The 19,149-nt window shown below is 39.3% G+C and overlaps 1 protein-coding gene across 1 annotated transcript in view; it reads right to left on the reverse strand.

Annotated features, from left to right (window-relative positions):
- b3gat2 (beta-1,3-glucuronyltransferase 2 (glucuronosyltransferase S)) overlaps window positions 1-19,149 on the reverse strand; it is a 73,710-nt gene that overhangs the window by 3,482 nt on the left and 51,079 nt on the right. The window contains exon 3 of the mRNA XM_042502100.2: window positions 14,149-14,297. Within this exon, the coding sequence (XP_042358034.1) occupies window positions 14,149-14,297 (149 nt within the window). The remainder of the gene's footprint in view (window positions 1-14,148; window positions 14,298-19,149) is intronic.

The raw sequence follows: 19,149 nt of genomic DNA on the forward strand, positions 1-19,149 counted from the left end.
GAGGTTGCTGGTTCAAGTCTTATGAGGGACAGGGGACTTTTGAAGGCAGCTGTCTAAAGCACAGAGCTAAAGAGAACATCGAATACATGAAGTTGGGTTGAGAGACAAAAAACACAATTGTCTCCTTTCTGCTGAATTTTCATATACTGAATTTTGAATTTTACCTGCCAAGAAGTTAGCTGATTATCGGCCTGACTCATATATCAGTCAAGTTTTCGACAGACGTTTCTGCCGATACTGAATTTTTCAACCCCCATATGACCCATATATCAGCAGAGCAGACAGATACATCAGCCGATATTTCATTTTATTTTATTTATGACATAAAATATCACTTGGCTGTAGATTCATACAGTTTAGACACTGATTGTGATATTGCAGAACAAATTAAGGCACGTAAAGTTGAGTGATATACCATTTTGGCCGATACATCAGGTGAAGTTGTCCCGAAACAGGTAAAATAGTATCAGCAGATGCGTCTGTCGAAATCAAGGAATATCGGAAAAGAAATGCCAAAGTAAAATCTGAGGTAATTTAGAAACTGTGATGTAATAAGATACTTTGTCCATTAGAAAGTACTGACATGTTTTAACATTCAACCGTATGGTGTTTTGCTTGTTTGTGACACAACTGTCTCCTTGCCTTGTATTATGTATCGTTTTCACCAATTCAGGCATTATCTGTTAAATTTCAGCCATGGATCTTGTACGGTTGCATAACCTCATCCCTTGTGAGGCTTGAACAGCCAATCTTGGAGACTCCAACTGGCCGTCTCATCCCCTGAGCCACGTTTCAGTTACTTCAGTTATTTCTGACCTTCCCTTTAGCTTTAAATGTCTTTTTGTTTTAATGTGAGTTAATTACTACATTTACATGAATTTTTCATGGTTTGGTCTAGAAATGATGTACACCAAGATGTCGTGGAATTTATGTGCCCTCCACTGCCATCTAGTGGGTGCTGGAAGTACTACATCACGTGAAATATCTCACTCCAGGGTCCAAACTCTGCGTACATTGTCCAACTTACACAGGAATTAATTACCGCTTTTGCTGGAGTTCCACCAGTACGTCGACATATGTGGGGGTGCAAGGGACCTTTCATTGCTGCTTGCAGCTTTAATTTTGTATTGTACTTGCCATCTTTCCTATCAATAATAATGAGATCATAGTCAAATACTTGATACTTAAGTTAAAGGTACCAAATGATTGATGAAAGGTTTTTTGAACATTAGTAGTACAATGGAGCAATATCTTTAGGTGTGCAATGGTTGGATGGATGGATGGATGGATGGATGGATGGATGGATGGATGGAGGATGCATGACTCAAACAGACCAAAGAATAATCAGACCCAACCAAAAACTGCGACCGATGTGACCCAGCCCTGACAGAGAGAACAGCAGCAGAATGCCTCATTAATTAGGGAGCAGCTGAAAAAAAGTAGAAATATATCTAATTTTACCTGCACCTCACACATCACTATCTCTGTCTCCCATTAAAAAACATGCGTGTTTCTCCTGTAACAGGAATGGATGTGATCAGAGCTGATAATGAGTCTGTTCCACTTGTGATTTATTAACGCAAAGATCTGTGACCTGCGACCTGCTTAAGGAAATTTTATATTTCAACACCTAAAACTAAAATTGGGAAGAATCTCCATTCCATCAGAGCTGACTCACACTCTACTATCTAATATTAATAAAAGGCCAATATATTAGTTTAAAGCTAGTGGTATTCCCCATGTTGGAGACTTTTTGAAGTAAAGGCGTCAGTCCTTGATGACGCTGATGAAATATCTGTCAAATTAAAGACACTGCTGTATTCTTTGAAACAGAGATTGCACTGTATCCTCCATAGATGTATCCTCCTGCTGTCGAATGCGAAGCTCACCGCCGTGCCAGGAGGGATTTCATACACAGAAAACAAGTCTGACACCTCCTGAAACAGATCACATCTAAAGCGGCACGCACCTCGCTGCAGCTGTTTGTCTTGTGTTGCAGCCAATTTCACAGCAATATCTTGGTGAGAAAACACTGCGATGGATGCAAAGGTCGATATTTTTCTAGGGAGAGGGAAGCATCTCAGTCGTCAGAGCCTCAAGTGAGGTTATTTGGAGTAGGAATGTTTTTTTTAGCCAATAGCTAATGAGCCTATAATTCACATGTGTGACATTTTTGTGTCCAAAGCCCCACACACACATACACACATACACACACACACACACACACACACAGAGGCATGATTTATTGCTGGCTGTGAAAACTGCTGCTGTTTCTGGGCTTCTTCAGGTGGAACATGTCACTTCCTGCATACTGTGCTGCTAATTGGCTCGCTTTGCATATCTAACGAGGCTAATGTAGCAGCCACTTAAGCATCACTCCAGAGCTGGGTGGAAAATGGTGCTGAACGTGCGTGAGACTGTGCACGTGTGTGCGCACACTCACTAATCATGCAGTCAGAGTGGCCTCCCCACTCCCCTGGACTCACACCTCTCTTTCTACTTCTGCACGAGTCTCTTTCTCCCACTCCGCTCTCATTCGTCACATCCACTTTTTCTCTCATGGCTTTGCTCTTGTTTTTACCTCTCTGTCCTCCCTACTGCTCCATCTCTCTCTTCCTCCCCGAGGCAACGTGGAGACAAAAAGCTTAACCAGGTTAGAGTATTTTTTTTCCTTTATAGCATACGGAGAGTACGGGCCTGGTTTTCCCCTTCAGGAGGACGAATCTCTAGAGAAGTACCACTGGGTAGCAACAGTCTCCACTTTTACTTTGAGACACAATTCGTATTGGATGATTGCATTTTAATGTAACTTTGGGTCTTATTTGTTTTGGCCATCATTTCTCTCAGTTATAAAAACATTGTATTCACAGTACAATATAACCTTATAATAATCCAACTAAAATTGCAAAAATCTTATGACAATATGCTGGCAATTTTTATTTAATTATTTAAAACTCTTTGGAGGCCTTACATGCTGCAATAAAATATCTGCAATAAGTTACATTCAAATAAATCTGTCTGGCTGAACAACCCAATTGGCAGAAAAAATGTTTGTATTGCACATTTCTGCAGAGCACAAATATTACATTATTTTGGGGTGGATGACTAACATTCCTCAACAATGCTGTGCCGAAAGTGTGGTAAGGTTTGGCACAATTATCACTTGGTTATGGTTAGGAAAAGATTTCCTTCTGGCCTAAAACAGCCATGGCTGGTGCCACAAAAGCCAATGGAAAGCAAAGTCAATTGACTCGAGGATTCATGGTAAAAACACTGCTGGGAAATGCCCTGATGTGTTGGTGAAAAATAACTGGGTTCAACGGCACAAATGCCTCTGGGACACAACGCGATGTGACGGTGAAAAATAGTGAGCTTCTATGGCACAAACACTGTTGGGAATTATCCCAATGTGACGATAAAGAACACCCAAGTTCTGTGGCACAAATGCCGCTACAAAAGCTACAAAATTGGAAGCACCGAGATGTGTTGGTGAAAAACACCCAGGTTCCATGGCACAAACACTGTTGGGAATCAACCCAATGTGTCAGTGAAAACCACCTAGGTTCTGGGGCACAAACGCTATTGGGAACCACACCAGTGTGTGTGGAACAACACCTAGGTTCCATGGCTAATGCTGTTGGGAGTCATCCCAACGTGTTGTCGAAAAGCACTCTGCTTACGTGGCACAAATGCCGCTAGAAATCACCCCGGTGTATCGATAAAACCCCCATGGTCCTGTGGTACAAATTTCCCTAGAAAACGTTCAGATGTGTCAGGAAAAATCCTCCAGGTTGTGTGGTACAAACACCATTGGGAAACACTGTGATGTGTCGGTAAAAATCCCCCAGGTTCTGTGGCAAAACCGCCACTATAATGACCCCATGTGTCAGTGAAAAATGACAAGGTGATGTGGCACAAACGCAACTGGGAACCACGCCAATGTGCCAGTGAAAACACCCAGGTTCTGTTCAGATTTTTCAGTGAAACACACCCAGGGATATACAGAGTCAGCAATACACCCACCACCCCGCCTACCTCCAGATGACTCAACTTATATACAATGTGCCTTTAGAAAGGTTGATGCGATACATTTGCAATGAACAAATTTAATAAATATATTTGTGGTTTGCAGAAACGTATAAAGCCAACATTTCCTTTTGGCAACTGGGCTGAGCTGTAGTGCTTACCAAGGTCTTTGCCGAGATCTTGGAGTGCTGCCTAAACCACTATTATATGAAGACAAAGTGAGTGCAGTTGAAGTGTGCGTAGTAATCCCTTACTGCAAAGGAATAGAGTGTGCACACAACTACAGCTAGTGCAGTAGGTCAAAGTTGAATTAACGGCCAAACTGCAATGAATGTTTACAGCAGACAGTTTGGTGAGTAAATTTCCCGTTCGCTTTGGTTTTCTCCTCAAAATGAGTTTGACTGACCTGAATGTTTGTTGACAACTTGTGTGAATTTCCAGGCATTCAAACTTTAATATTCAACATTTATAAAAACAAGTTAATAACATTGTCTATCTGATCTATGGCGAGCCCTGCTGCTCTATTAGCAAACCAGTAAATGTCTGAATAGGAAATCATGACAAGCCACGACAACATCTAAGAGACAGGAAAAGTCTGAAATTGTTTGGGATTTGATAAGATAGATAGAAAAAATGTGGATGGTAGTAAGGCTGCCTGCTGCCTGTCATGCACAATATGATAAAAATGTCACCTGTTTGTAATGTAAAGGCATCGTGATTAGAAATATGTCAGTACGACTCAGTTTAGGATTAGACTAGCTGGGCTGCATTCAAATTAAAAAATAAGCACAAAAACTTTCGAGCTTTCAAATGTATCACACAATCCTTCCCGGCAAGAAGAAGCTTTTCCCATCTGAATTGTAGATATTGTGGAAACTTTAACATTTCTGAGCACTTTAAGAACTGAAAATGGTTTCGTCAGCTGCTGTTTTCAAGACGAAATGGAGTTATCCCTCAAATGGATAATTCACCCAAAAATGAAAATTCAGTCATTATCTGCTCACCCTCATTCTGATGGAAAGTCAGGTGAAGTTTTATAGTCCACAAAAATCTGCTGGGGGTTCACTGGGAAAAGCCGTTGCACTCATCTCCCAAACAATTGAAGCAAATGGTGACCAGGATTCAAACTTTTAAAAAAATACATAATATAACCACAAATTGTCTCTATACTGCTCATCCAAAGTCATCTAATTGTCCTGGAGCTCCATCATTGGAAGCGTCAGTGGCCTCACGTTTTTTGACCACAGACTTTACCAAACTTCATAAAAACAATCACTTTAACATACTTTACATCAGGGTGTCATTTTTACGATAAGTACGGTTTTAATGAGTTCAATTTTACAAAAAGGTGTGTTTCGGCCAAGATTATCAGCTGATCTTTATACTTATGTTCAATGGGGCGGCTTGCGATTGGTCGAATGGGTTATGTCCTTCTCAATTAAAACTTGCAGAAATAATCAAAGTACTCCCACTGGTCTGAGGGAGTCACTTTAAATTATTCATTTGATTTTACTTAAAAACGAATTACCAAAAGTGTCTTTACTGACCAAAAACTGGTATAAAGAAAAGCGTCAAAGAGATTTAAAAGAAAATGGCTTCAAAAGTTAAAGTTCAGCAAAGCTCTGGTGAGCTGTTGCGGCTCCGCTTATAAAATTGAAGAAAAGAAAAGTTGCGAGCGCGGATGCACGAGACGCACCGCGGTAAAAAGGAGCGAAGAAAAACTTCAGAAGAGAGAAGAGGAGAAGCCTTGAGAAGAGAGAGCTTAGAGAGAGAGATAGAGAGAGAGCTCTTGACTTAGAGAGAGTCACTCAGTTTTTATCTTTCGATTTGGGGGTGCGGATGGAAGGCGGAGTTAGCGAACTTTTGCACCGAGCGATCGCACATCTGGTATAAGTTTCTAAAAGACCTAATGTAATTTAGGAGACATTTATGTCTCTGAACTTTATGACGAATTACGCGATCTAACCCGTGGTGTATAAATTCACGTATCTCCTCACCACTATAGTCTCATCACAGTAACTTCAAATGTATGTTAGGAGACCCAAAAGTAATTTATAACGTAACACATGATTCTGAAGATCCTCAATTTTGTGAAATATGTGACCACACATAACATAACATTGTACCATGGATCCTAAGAAACTTGTGTTTACTTAGATATAGGATTACTTTTAACATTATACAATGAATTCAAAATACGATATAACTACAAAGTTGGTTACGAGCTTACTAATAACCAAGACCACTAGATGGCAGTATAGCTCCATTATAACAAAAGGGGAATAAAACGTACTTTACCTAACTCATTCAAATTACATGAGATGAAAAGAATGGGAGGTGCTCCTATCTGCTTACTTAAGCATGGAGACAACCTCACCCCCAGTCACAAAGACTAGGGAAGAAGGGAAATTTTAACTTACAACCTTGGTCCAAGTCATTCTGTCAGATGTTTATCACAACACAGGGTTATATAATGGCTTTACCCAATGTTCGACCAGTTGGTTATCTCAGCAGGGAAGGCAATACGATGGTTGTTTGGTATTGCTTGGGTGATCAGGAGGTCGTTCAGATGCCTTACATCCTGTGGTATGCTGATGGGACCTTCGGAGTGCTTTACCTTCCACCATATGTCAGGATGGAGGGTGTCAGATACTGACACTTTCCCGTGGCTCAAAAAGGCAGAGCGTGTTTGCAGACATCCCCAGGGAGTATAAGTTAAGTTAATTAACAACCCCCTGTTGGATGTTTTGGGTTCGTAAAACAGTGTCTCTAGACGTGTCCCCCACTTGCCCAGGGGACATTGAGCTCTGGAGTTCCTCAGAGGGACAAATGTAATGACCACGCCAAGGCAGTCCACTACATTTGAATCCTGGTCACCATTTGCACCATTTGGTAGATGAGTGCAATGCCTTTTCCCTGAACTTCCAGCAGTGTTTTGTGGATTATAAAACTTCACCAGACTTTCCATCAGCATAAGGGTGAGTAGATAATGACTGAATTTTCATTTTTGGGTGACCTATCCCTTTAAAGGGACAGAGAAGAAAAAATGGATCAAATCCAATTGTAAAAGCACTCAAGATGCTTTAAGCATCAGGTCACCCAAAGCAGATCTAGTGGTGGTTAGAGATGCATTAAGCCACTTTAATACAATAAAAATTAACTTAAGCAGAAACGTGAGAGTCAATGCAAATAAAATAAAGGACAGTATAGTGTTTCAGTCTCAAGCAGCTCGTCCCCGTGTCCTCTTCTTTTCCTCTGTGCCATTTGTGTGCGTCTTTTTTAACTCCACCTTCAGTCAATTTGTCTGTATCCCCTTTTTTCTACACAGCCTCTTACTATCCCTCCTCTCCTCCTCACTTCTCTATCTCCTTTTCCCCCCATGCTATCATCTGTCTCCATCTGTTCCTGCCGTCCCCCTCCTTTCTTGTCCTGTCACTGCTGTCTGTTGCCATTACTCTCCTGCTCTAACTACATTACAGCTCCTGTCAGTCGTGTGCAGATACTGACCCGGCCATCAGATGAGCATTTCTGCCCCGCGTTGTCAAGGTCGGGATTCAGGCTCTGTGATCTGATCCCAGAAACCTTCCTCAGAGTGGACAGAGCCTGGAGGCAGGGTGTGTCACAGCTGCTGGAGAGGCCAACCACATCAAATATTTCAATCACACCCGCTCAGACCTGACAATGATTATAACTACAGCTTCAGAGCTACTGGAATCTGTCGGCAGATATTTACAGTTCTGTCAGGATTTACCTTCACTGATTAGCAAAACTCGGAAATGTGCAATAACTGATGATGTCCTTTGATGATGTAATATACTGCATATTCTGTTTTGACATTAAATAAGTTATGATGATTCTAACACAGATAGTTACTAGCTGTCTTGACTGTCAGAGGTTTGAAGTTTTGATGACATACACTTTATAATCGGGGTGGGGGGGTTTAATGACATGAACAATTCAAAACTATTTATAATAATAAATGATTAATAATAATAATAGAACTATTTTCACCAGCTTTATTTGAAATCTGCAAAATGGCTTGATTTCTTTTAAAAACAGAAAAAAACATAATGAGGAAACTGCAAAAATGATCTGAAAATTAGCTAGAAGTGATTATTGGATATTATCAAAAATCAACTTTTTTAAACAACTATATATCTATAATTCTCAAATTAAAATGACTATAATTTAAAATTTTGTTCCAGAAAACAAGAAAACAGTAATTGTTTTTAAGGCATTGATTTAGTCATGTTCTTTTATTAACTTATTATTGCATATGAATGACTGTTTGCTTTTATGATCTATGGATTCATTGCTGCTTCCTTTTAACTGTCTTGTAATGTGTCCTTGAGTGCTTTGAAAGGTGCCTATAAATAAACAAAATAAAAAATAAAAAAAACAATAAAATAATTTTAAAAAATTATAATAGCTAGACTGGCTTTTTCCAAAATTTTGAATGGGGCATCACCTGTTGGACTAAATTACTCTTAAATCATGCACAGTCATTTTAACATGAATATTTACCAACTGCAACAATGTGGCAACAACTGGTATTGCAGACTTTGTGAGTCATCACGATAAAATGTGGTCCTGGAGACATCAGTTGTAACTGGACCTATCACAGAAGTCATTTTAAGTATTTTATCAGGTGTTTATATCTCTGTCTGTGTCCCCAGCGTCACAAGATGCAGTCATGAGACTTCACATGGGTGTAGATGAGCTCAAAATGAAGGCAGAGTTGGATGATTGGTGTGATCCGAGCAAGGGGGCCTGAAGTAGGGGTTAAGCGGTAGGAAAGTAGCAACGTGTTGTAGGTCACAGATGGGGGTTTTCAAGCTGGAGTGATTTAACATCTCAAGATGTTCTCTGGTTATTTATGGATTTAAAAAAAAAAAAGAAGATTATTTCTAATGACATTGTAACTTGTTGTATAATATTTCACGCTAAAATGTGTAGACTCAATGAATTTCTGTGTTTTTGTTTAATTATTCACTCGTTCATCACTTAAAAAATATGATCTCATCATAATGAAACAACTAGTTATTAGTTATGATCTGACACTTTCTCACTGCAAATGTGTGCATTATGATCAGTGATATCATGGCTACTGTAACTGTGCAGGAGCTTGTGCACACTCGATCGATAGTCTTCTAACTGCCCGACAGTGGCTGTATGAGTGATGATGTCACGTCCTGCTGCTTTTGCAACGGTGACGTGATAAATGCTGATGTTGCATCGTCTTGTCTGTGCGGCGCTGGGTGGTGACTGATGATGTCATAGCCCTCTAATGGCCTGTATTAATATCAGCGGCAGGGCACCTCCATTAGTGTAATGGGGCTGATAATGATGATGATAGTTTCAACACAGAGCTGTCTGCAGCCGCAGCCAGCAGCAGCCAGCTGTAAGTGATGATCCAGCAACTCCGGGGGTCTCTATCCTATTCCCTGCAGGAAACATTTACCCATAACCCCCCAGGGATTTACAGTTCAGCTATGTGACCTGCATGCATACGGTGAGACAGTGAAATGAGATTTTACATTTGTTGATTTCAGGTGAAGCAGCTGCTTGCTGAACTTTTCTGCACGGAGGATGAGGGATAGAAGAAGGATTAATTAATTCAGTTTACTGAATATTCATTATTCAAAGTAGAAAGCAAAGCCCTGCTGATGCGACAGTATGTCCATCACAACCCACAACTGGAAATTACTGGATGGAACCAACTGTTTTGGTGTTATTTCAGTCTCACTTCAGCAGGGGTGGAAAAAGAAATACCATATTCTGCCCCGCTGAACCCCCTTCCACTCTTAACCCTTTGAAACCTAAGCATATTTGCATGTGGAAAAAAGGGGAATGAGCAACTTAACAGGAAATGAGCAAGACATTGGTAAAACATTTACAAGAAAATTACGTTAAATTAGCAAAAAAAAAAAGAAAGAAAGAAAAAAACAGGAAACTGCCTGAAGAAAGTGTTGAAATAGAACAAAAAAAAATTAATATTAAATACATATAGTTCTACAATTATAATAATCAGATTGTTTTCTTAATATGTTTTCCTAGTTGTTTGATAATTCTGATGATTCTCTTTTTTTTTAAAGATAATTTTTAATATGCAGGACATTTCATGCTGATTGCTTTTTCTGCCATGTTTTTGAAAGAAAAAAACTAATTTGCCCAAGTTTTGAAGTTTTTAAATGAAACGCGCCTGAAGACAGCACAAGAATACTGATGTCAGTCTAGGATTCAGAGGGTTAATACATCCAGTGTGATGTACACATTATTACTTCAACACCATGAGTATGGGTTTAGCTTTGCAGAACAACACTAATGAACATTTTTGTTTTCTTTTTTGTGGTCTGGCCAGGAGACAAAGGTAGAAAAAAGCCATGATGCGTTTGAGCCTATAGTTAAAATTTGCCTCTTGATATTGTATATTACAAGCATCTTAAACTGGTATATACTTGTAAAACAAAACAATAAAAGGTGCTACATAGTGTTAGAATTGCAAATCTTTCAGTGTAAGCTATAAATGTAACTGAGGTCCCTGATGTGCTCAGATGTGCAGCTGATGCACTCTCTTTCTGTCTTTTTGAAACCGAAAATAATGCAGCTTCATTTATCAGTAAGCTTACTGTTTTAATGTTACCGCTGCTGGTTTAAATTTTAATTTCCAATATTAAATCATTTTGAAATAGTGCCAAAAAGCTGCGTTCACCAACTTTTAAACATATTTTGTAAGCAGTTCATTTCTTTTCTGACATTTTTTTTAAACATTTTTTATCTCTCTTGCCTGCCTGCCTCCTCCTTTTTGGTAAAAAGACAGAAAATCAGTTACCCCATTTGAACACCTTCTTGACCAAACTGAGAGTAGCTTGAGCATCTTTCTTGGGGCAGAGAAAAGCTCTTTAGTGAAACAGTCACATGAAAAATTAGAGACCATCTTGTGATAGGATCTCTTCAGCCGCAGCACAGCAATCTGTGACTTAAAACTAATGTCTGCCAGGGCCATAAAGTAGAGGAGCAATGGCCCCTTCCCTTTTTTCCCAGACCCCTACTTCAGGCATTTTTGCTCGGACCCCGAACATCTTCAAAGTCAGCCTTCACTTTGATATCAACGACACACCAGTAAAGTTTCATGACTGCATTTTGCACGATTGCGACACTATTGCATTGACAAAATCTTCCCACAGAGAGACACAGATATAAAAACACCCGGCAAGATACTCAAAACCAATTTTGTGGCAGTTCCAGCTACAACAGGTGTCGCTAGGACCACATTCTGCCATAATGACGCACACTCAGACACACAAAGTGACAACAATACCAGCTGTCCTGACATTGTTGTAGCTGCTTAAAAAAAGGATTATAGGAACCAAACGTCTGGTCTCTACTTGTTCCAAAAAGCACCAACTGAGTCATCTACAGGTTTTTTGTTTTTTTTTATTTCTCTCTCTTTTTTTGGTTTTATAAATTGCTATATATTGCTAGATACTATTTGAGGTGATATTGGGTATGTTCCTCACAGTCCCAAAATCAGACTGAACTGTCATTTAATTTCACTTCCTGATTTAAAATGACATGACATTTATCTGCCATTTTTTCAATTTACTTATAACATGTACAACCTAAATTTTTTCGGAAAACAACAACTTTTAATTCTATATGTGCCCATGTTTGGGCCCTGGACAGCGACTGGGCTTATGTCTTGCATGCATTCCACTGCAAAATCTCCATTCTGTGTGCAGACCGACTTTAACATCTGATGGTGGAGACAACATTATGTAAGTCTAGCGATTAGATTTGAGACACTTTGTCATACGTGATGTTTGGTTCATGTATTCCTTTAAAGGTAAAACATAATAGAATCCATTTCTCACAAAAACTCCTTTAAGACGGCTCTGTGATGGTTGTCAAGAGGATGAGTGGCTTCATAAAACCAAGCGCCGACAGGGGCTGTGGTGATTTGAGATGAGCTGCATCGATCTAAGCTGTCTGAGCACACAACTAGAATTGATAGCGCCATAACGCCATTTCTATCCAATTCCATCTCTGTGTGTCTAAGTTTAGCCTGTGCCACCAGCTTAAAGCATGACTCATGCTGTCAATAGTGGGGAGAGGTGCCCCATGGTTACTTACTGCTGTGATGGCGGCCATTATTATGACTGCAGTTTAATATCTGCGTCACACACAAACAAACAAGACAAAGAAACTGGGTTTTTTATTCAAACCTAGTCTGTGTAAGCCACCTCCAGCATGCAGGTTAATGCGGTCTGAAAACATATTTCTGGTCAACACCCTGCCTGCATAATCGAACAGCAGGGATGCAGAAAAATCACTTTAATTTTATAGAGAATACAAAACACATACTGCCTCATTATCTAAGCGAAATGGTACCTGTGGACACGACCTCTACACAAAAGGAAAGACATTGCATAGAGATCAGGGACTTAACACAAACATTTCTGTATCTATTTCTTTCATTACTATATCTGCATTCAGATTTTAACTGAGGCTTTAACTGAAAGTTTTGTCCATTTTCTGTGTAAAGTTTTTCATATAGATTTGTACTCCTGATATTAATATGATTTATCTTCCACATTAAGTTTACAAAAAACAATATTCTAACCATGTGCCTTAATAATCAAATAATTAATCATGATTTGGGTTTAATCAATGTTTTTCCTAGGAAGTGCCATGGTGCCTTTTAGCAAACCACAAAACCCTAAAACTTTTCCGGGGGCGCTAGACTATGGCCAAACCCTGGACTCCACCTCAGTTGCATGAGCATGGTGTGTAAAATGAGGGATGTGCAGAGACTACATTTCAACTGCCAACAGCCTGTGTATAATGAGAATTTAACAGTGAGTAATAGATTTAACTCAGATGAAAATAAAGTTAATCTGAAGTATCCATACAAAGGGAAAGCCAATCACCAAAATCTGTAAAACTCTTTTGGCCATGAAAGTTCAAAGACAACTCCTTAAATCAGCTCATTCATTTCCCATCTACTGTCAAGTTGTGCAAGTTAATAACACCCGCGGAACATCTGTCAAGCTTCATCCTGCAGTGCACAAATTCAGAAATATCCTGGTAAAGTTATAGAGGAGGAGTTCTCAAAGTCTGGACTCTGGTCTGGATCTGGACCGGACGGCAAGTCAATCTGGCCCCCAACTCATATTAGGAATGCAATAATACAATGTAATGAAGTGTATGTTTACTACTTTAAAAAACAAAGTTTCATAATTATAAATAAAGAGTTAGTTTTGTATTTGTAGAATATAGTCTATTTGGAGATCATTACAGTGACCCTGGTCTGAGATTACGCGTTAAATGTAATTGTTTCCCTTTTTGACATCGTTGTCATGGTAACACTGACAGCCGGCAAGCATGTGACATTTAAGTCATCGTGCATCAAAGTTCAAGGGTCGGCCAACAGGCGTCAGTTTAAAATAGCAAGTTGGTTAGCAACTAACAAGCGCTCATGCTGTAGGCACGAGAAAGCGAGACTTCGGTGTCCTCTGTCTGTGTACATTATGTCAACAATGTGGTGATGATGTCACTGTCCAGATGTGCAAGCAAAAGAAAAATTGACCGTGAAAAACGAGTTTTCAAACATGCCCGGACATAGACATATTCCTTCTTTTTGCCCCAATCCAGCATGAAGCCTGTGTGTTTGATTTGCACAGAGACAGCTGGAGTTGTGAAGAGCAGAAATGTCAAACGCCACTATGACACAAAGCTCAGACATTTTCAACAGCAATATCTTCAAAATACAGAGGTGAGGACAACAAAACTTCGACAGTTAAATTCTTTTGTGAGATCTATGACACTGGCCTGAGTGCCGGGCAAAAAATTATCACCTCATCACCGATCGTTCCAGATCTCTGGCCTTGAATAGAAATCAGATTCTGACCTTTGAATATTAAGTTTGAGAACCTCTGTTATAGAGGATGAACCCTCGCTGAATGTTTAAATATTAAACTTAAAAGTAGCCTCACATTTGTGTTTTAACAGTTAGTTGAATTCCTCCTGTGAGCAGCACGAGCGGCCCTTACTCTGCATTGTTGCATAGTCATAAGTATTTTTATTCTGTTGCCATAGTGACAATAGTGCCGAGTTACTGACCCTGGTGCAATTGTTGGCCTTGGGCTCCAACTCGGTGACCTTAGTGATCTGCTTGAGGAAGTCAGACTCCTGCATCCCCGGCTGGGAGCCACGCCGCTTGAACTGCGCCCGCGGGTTCGCCAGGATCACCTGGAGGTTCACCGCAAATCCTGAGGGAGAGAGAGAAAGGGAGGGAGAGGAGGAGAGGGAGCAAAGACAGAGAACGGGAGGGGAGGTTAGCCAGCATGGATTAAAAGCACATTATGAGTCTATTATAATCACAGCAGAAAATGATAGAGTGCATTAGTGTATCTAATGACTATGATATGGCTGATACGAAATTCCTTTACCACAGGGGTCTGCCATTCTCCTGTGATAATTGCACTATAGATGAGAAGGAAAGCCGGAGAAAGTCAGAGGGAAGTCAAAACGCTCATGATGCCAGTGTTTTGTAGCAGGGGTGGGGATTAATGGCTGGCTTGCAACCAGATTTAATCAAGCCGATAAGAAAAATTGGCAACAGTGGGAGAAAATGTGACAAATGACTTTGAAAGACATTAGCTGTCCGACAACCACAAATACGTCTGAAAGCTGAAAAATGATCCAAATCTTCACTGTAAAGCTCAAAAACTCAAGGGCAACAAACTAACGCTAAGGCTAATACTTTACCATTGTGCTTAACCTTGTTCCCATCAACATGTGTGCAGAGAACATGTTTTTCACACATCTGATGTGTTGTCTGACCCTGCGGCCAGAGGTCTGAAGGTGACACGACGCGTCGTTTTGTCATGTGCTCAGAGCACCAGCTAAATAATAGGAATGCTTATGATTTCATATATATTACCGTAAAACTTTAATTAGAAGCCCGGGCTATTATTTGCTTAAATCATTGAACTCCACAGACTTATATTTGGGACAGGAGGCCTTGTTCAGCAAAGATGGGAAATGCAATTTTTTCAAAATACATGGGAAGAAGTAAATGAACAACAAAAGAAGAAATGTCCCAGAAATTAGCACGCAATCTGTGAAAAGCACAAGAAAATTTCCTGAAAATTTGCCCCCCAAAAAGAAAAAAAAAGAAAAAAAGATGGGAAAAATAAACAAACAAAAAAACAAGAAACAAATGACCTCAAAAAAGCTAAAAAATTATAATAAATCTGTAAAAAAAATTAATATAACATATATATTATATATAAATAAATATGATAATTGTGAATATAGTTCACTGAGCATTTTACCTTTTTTTTTTAATAGTCTGCTACATCTAATAATCTTTTTTTTTGGGCATCTCTCTGGTTTACTTTGCCAGTGTCTTCTTTGTGCTCATAGTGTCAGTAAAGTTAACTGAATGATTAAATTGTGGAGAATCTTACCAAGCTAACATTGTGAGAAGTATGTCTATATTGGCCCCATATTGGCAAAAGTTGGCAAAACATATATACTGGTATTTGTATGCCTGATCTAAGCAGCTAACTAAGGTTATCTCCAGCAGGGAGTCAACAACCGGGTTTTATACATTTAAAGAACTTCTATAAAAATGAAATACATGGCAGCCACACCTGGCCTCCGACTGAGACTGGCCTTCATTTGTAAAAGTGTGTGGCCACATCAGGCTAGTAAAAGAGACTAGGCGTTTAATAGGGATTAAGCCTTTATTTGAAGCTTTACAGTATACAAGAATATAAGTTGTTTCCAAATGGTCACCCTGCCAGCTTATTCAGAGTCCAGAGTGTCCGTCTCTGTCTGGCCATGACGTATTAGCCTCTATTCTCCTGCCACAGTCTGCAGATTGTCTGTGTTCAGCATGTTTGTTATTATCGCATTAAGTAGTTCTGCATTTTTATTAATGGATCCTCTTAAATGATTCAGGACTCCAGCCTCTGTGGATCTCTAACTGCCTCAAGTTGTTATTAAAACACATTAAACTGATGATTGTGAGACCTCTTTTTAAGCTGACAAATGCTGGTAAGTGCCCCTCAGTTTAAAAATGATTAAACTGTGTCTAACATTTGTTGTTCAGTTAGTTGGCAGTGCTTTTTCTGTGATGCTCAGTTTCAGAACATACATTATCACTAAATAGTTTCTCCTTATGTGGCCCTGCTTAAGTCATAGTAAAAAGCATATTATCAGCTTTCTTAATATATAATAATAAAATCATTGAATTCCATCTTCCAAATAAAGACAGCTGTCCTCACTGAATGATAAAATTGTTAGGCAAATGCATTTTTACATTCTGGTGTGGAAATAATGAAGATAAAACTGAGTAAATTGCACAAGGATTCTTAGAAGTCTTCTCCTTTTCATTAAAGTACATTTAACAAAGCTTCAAACCTTCTGCTCACCATGACCGCTGCGCTTTGCACAGCAGTTTTCTCCTATTTAGTAAAGAGACAAAGTGAAATAATCAGATAAATTACTTGGATTTAACTCCTGTTCTATAAGTATGTAGTTAGTCCACCTTTGCTTCATGTCACAAAGTCACCTAAGTGAAATATGTAAATACAGTTACTGTAAGGGATTTAATTCAAGCATGATGTGGCCTGATTATGTAAAACACAAGCATCTGACACCTAATTTCCACTGCACAAAAAACCTGCTAACACCTGCTGACATCCCATTTTTTAATGCAATGGGAAAGTGTACCATCGGCATTCACACCCAGGTCAATTGACTCTGCAGCAGTCACGGGTATTTATTGCCTCCAGCTACAACTGGCAGTGATGAGAACACAACAACCATGCTAATGCGCTAATTTTAGCCCCTTAACTGCTGAGGTGCAATGATACAAATACTGTCTGTCTCCACCTGAGCAGTGCTAAAACATCAATCCAAATTAGTTTGAGTTTCAAGTCTTGTATATCGAAAAGTAACCACCGTTAAGTTTCCACAGGCATTCCTCCATGCTGCTTTCTATTGTTTACCTGTTTACCAGCCTGTCTGTGATGTCGGACATGACAAGAACAAAACACACGTACACATCAGAAGGCATACTTTGATGGAGAAAGGCTATAACAGTAAAGTGTGATATCAATGAGTGAGTCCAAGGCTTAGCTCCTCAAAACCTCAAGACTCCACGGTAGGTAGGCCATAGATGTATAAATAGAACTGAATACAGCATTCAATAAATGAAAGATGCTCTGTGGTGCAAGAATCTTTTCGCTGTAGTGTAGGGGACACTGTTATGGATGTTGTGCAATAAAACAACATTTCCACATCTAAAAACAAACACGAAAATCTAAGGACGCAGGGTAACGGGAGAAGAGGACTACTAATGTGCCGACTTTATCGCTATTAAGTGACTTTTCGGACCCTCTCAGCGGCATTATTTTAAAAAAAAAAAAGACGAAAAGGAGAAACATTTAGCGACTTATTTTTAACATCAGGAAACACGGAAGAAATATAGGCATTTTTTCCCATATTTGCTGCTCTCAGTAACCGCAAGCCGGTGTCGTGCCATAAAGTGATCGTCTGCCAGAAACTGATTGCCGTCCACAGGAGCGCACGCAACCAGTTAACGTTGTATCATCCAGTATTCACGTCTTCAGCTGCTCTCACACGGATCAAACAGTCGTAGCATGTTAATACACATAACTTCATGTCCGTGGTAAGAGCATAGGTATGTCTTTGTGTAAGTTTAATGTTCCTTGAAATCCAATTTTCACGTGTTTGCGATGTATAGTTTGATCAGCATTTGTGTTCCCTTGTCTCTTAGTTTTCCCGGATCTTGGCTGCAATCTTAGCTGAGCCTGGATCATGGTGATGGCTGTGCTGATGCTATGATTCTGCCTTTGGCCATGCTCGTGCTGTGTTACTGTAATTTCATTGTTATTTACGACATCTATTGTACCTCTGTCCATCCTGAAGGGATCCCTCCTCAGTTGCTCTTCCTGAGGTTTCTGACATTTTTCCCTCTGTTACAGATTTTTTTGGGGGGAGTTTTTCCTTAGATGATGTGAGGGTCTAAGAGCAGAGAGTCATTTGCTGTAAAGCCCTCTGAGACAATGTGTGTTTTGTGATAATGGGCTTTATAAATAAAATTGAATTGAACTGAATCAGGTATGACATTTACACAAATATAGACAATATTGTTGTTCCCGTTGTTTGTATGTGTTTAATATGTCTAAAATCTTGTTTATATTTGGAAAGTAGTCATCATACAAGTAGTAATCATACTTTAGGGATGGGTAATGTAAAAATAAAGGTATTATCTGCTTTTATCCTTATGAGCCTGCATTATATTACCTGCTCTGTGCATCAAGATTAAAACCATGCCAGTTCTTTTTATCTCCTTTTACCTGTTGAAATACCTTTGAAGAGCCAATACAACACATAAAAACATGCAAAAAAGTGATTGCAGCTCACTAAAAGGTTGTTGTTGTTTCAAATGACTTGATTTCATTCATAGTGATATATTTGACAGATTATAGCTCACCCAGTCCTTTTTTTACCTGTGTAAATGCCTTTAAAGGGCCAATGCAATGCATAACATGCAATTTCTTACTTGCCAAAAAGTGATTGCAGCTCCTAGCTTGCCACTGAAAGGCTGTTTCTGCCTCAAAGTGACTACATTACATTCAGAGTGAATATATTTGACAGATTATAGACCACTCAGTCCCCTTTTACCTGTGTAAATACCTTTAAAAGACCAATGCAACAAATAAAATGCGATTTTCAACGGAGTGATTGCAGCTGCTATCTTGTTACTGAAAAGTTGTTTCTGCCTTAAAATTACTAGATTAAATTATTGGGGGTTTTATTTGACATATTGTAATCACTCCAGTCATTTTAACCATGCAAATACCTTTAAAGGGTCAATGCAATGCATAAAATGAAATTTTTAACTCGCAAAAAAGTGACTGCAGCTGCTATGTTGTTACTAGAAGGACCTTACAATATGATACAGAGAAACCCAACAGTTCCCACAATGAGCATGCACTTGGCAACAGTGGAGACTCAACGACTGCACATAAGTCCCCTGAAACAAAAAACTACACATAAAGTGTTGTCACTTTAGGGGTATGA

This window comes from Plectropomus leopardus, chromosome 13 (genome assembly GCF_026936395.1).
Source record: "Plectropomus leopardus strain MGB_pleo_1.0 chromosome 13, ASM2693639v1, whole genome shotgun sequence".
Taxonomy (NCBI): Eukaryota; Metazoa; Chordata; class Actinopteri; order Perciformes; family Serranidae; genus Plectropomus; species Plectropomus leopardus.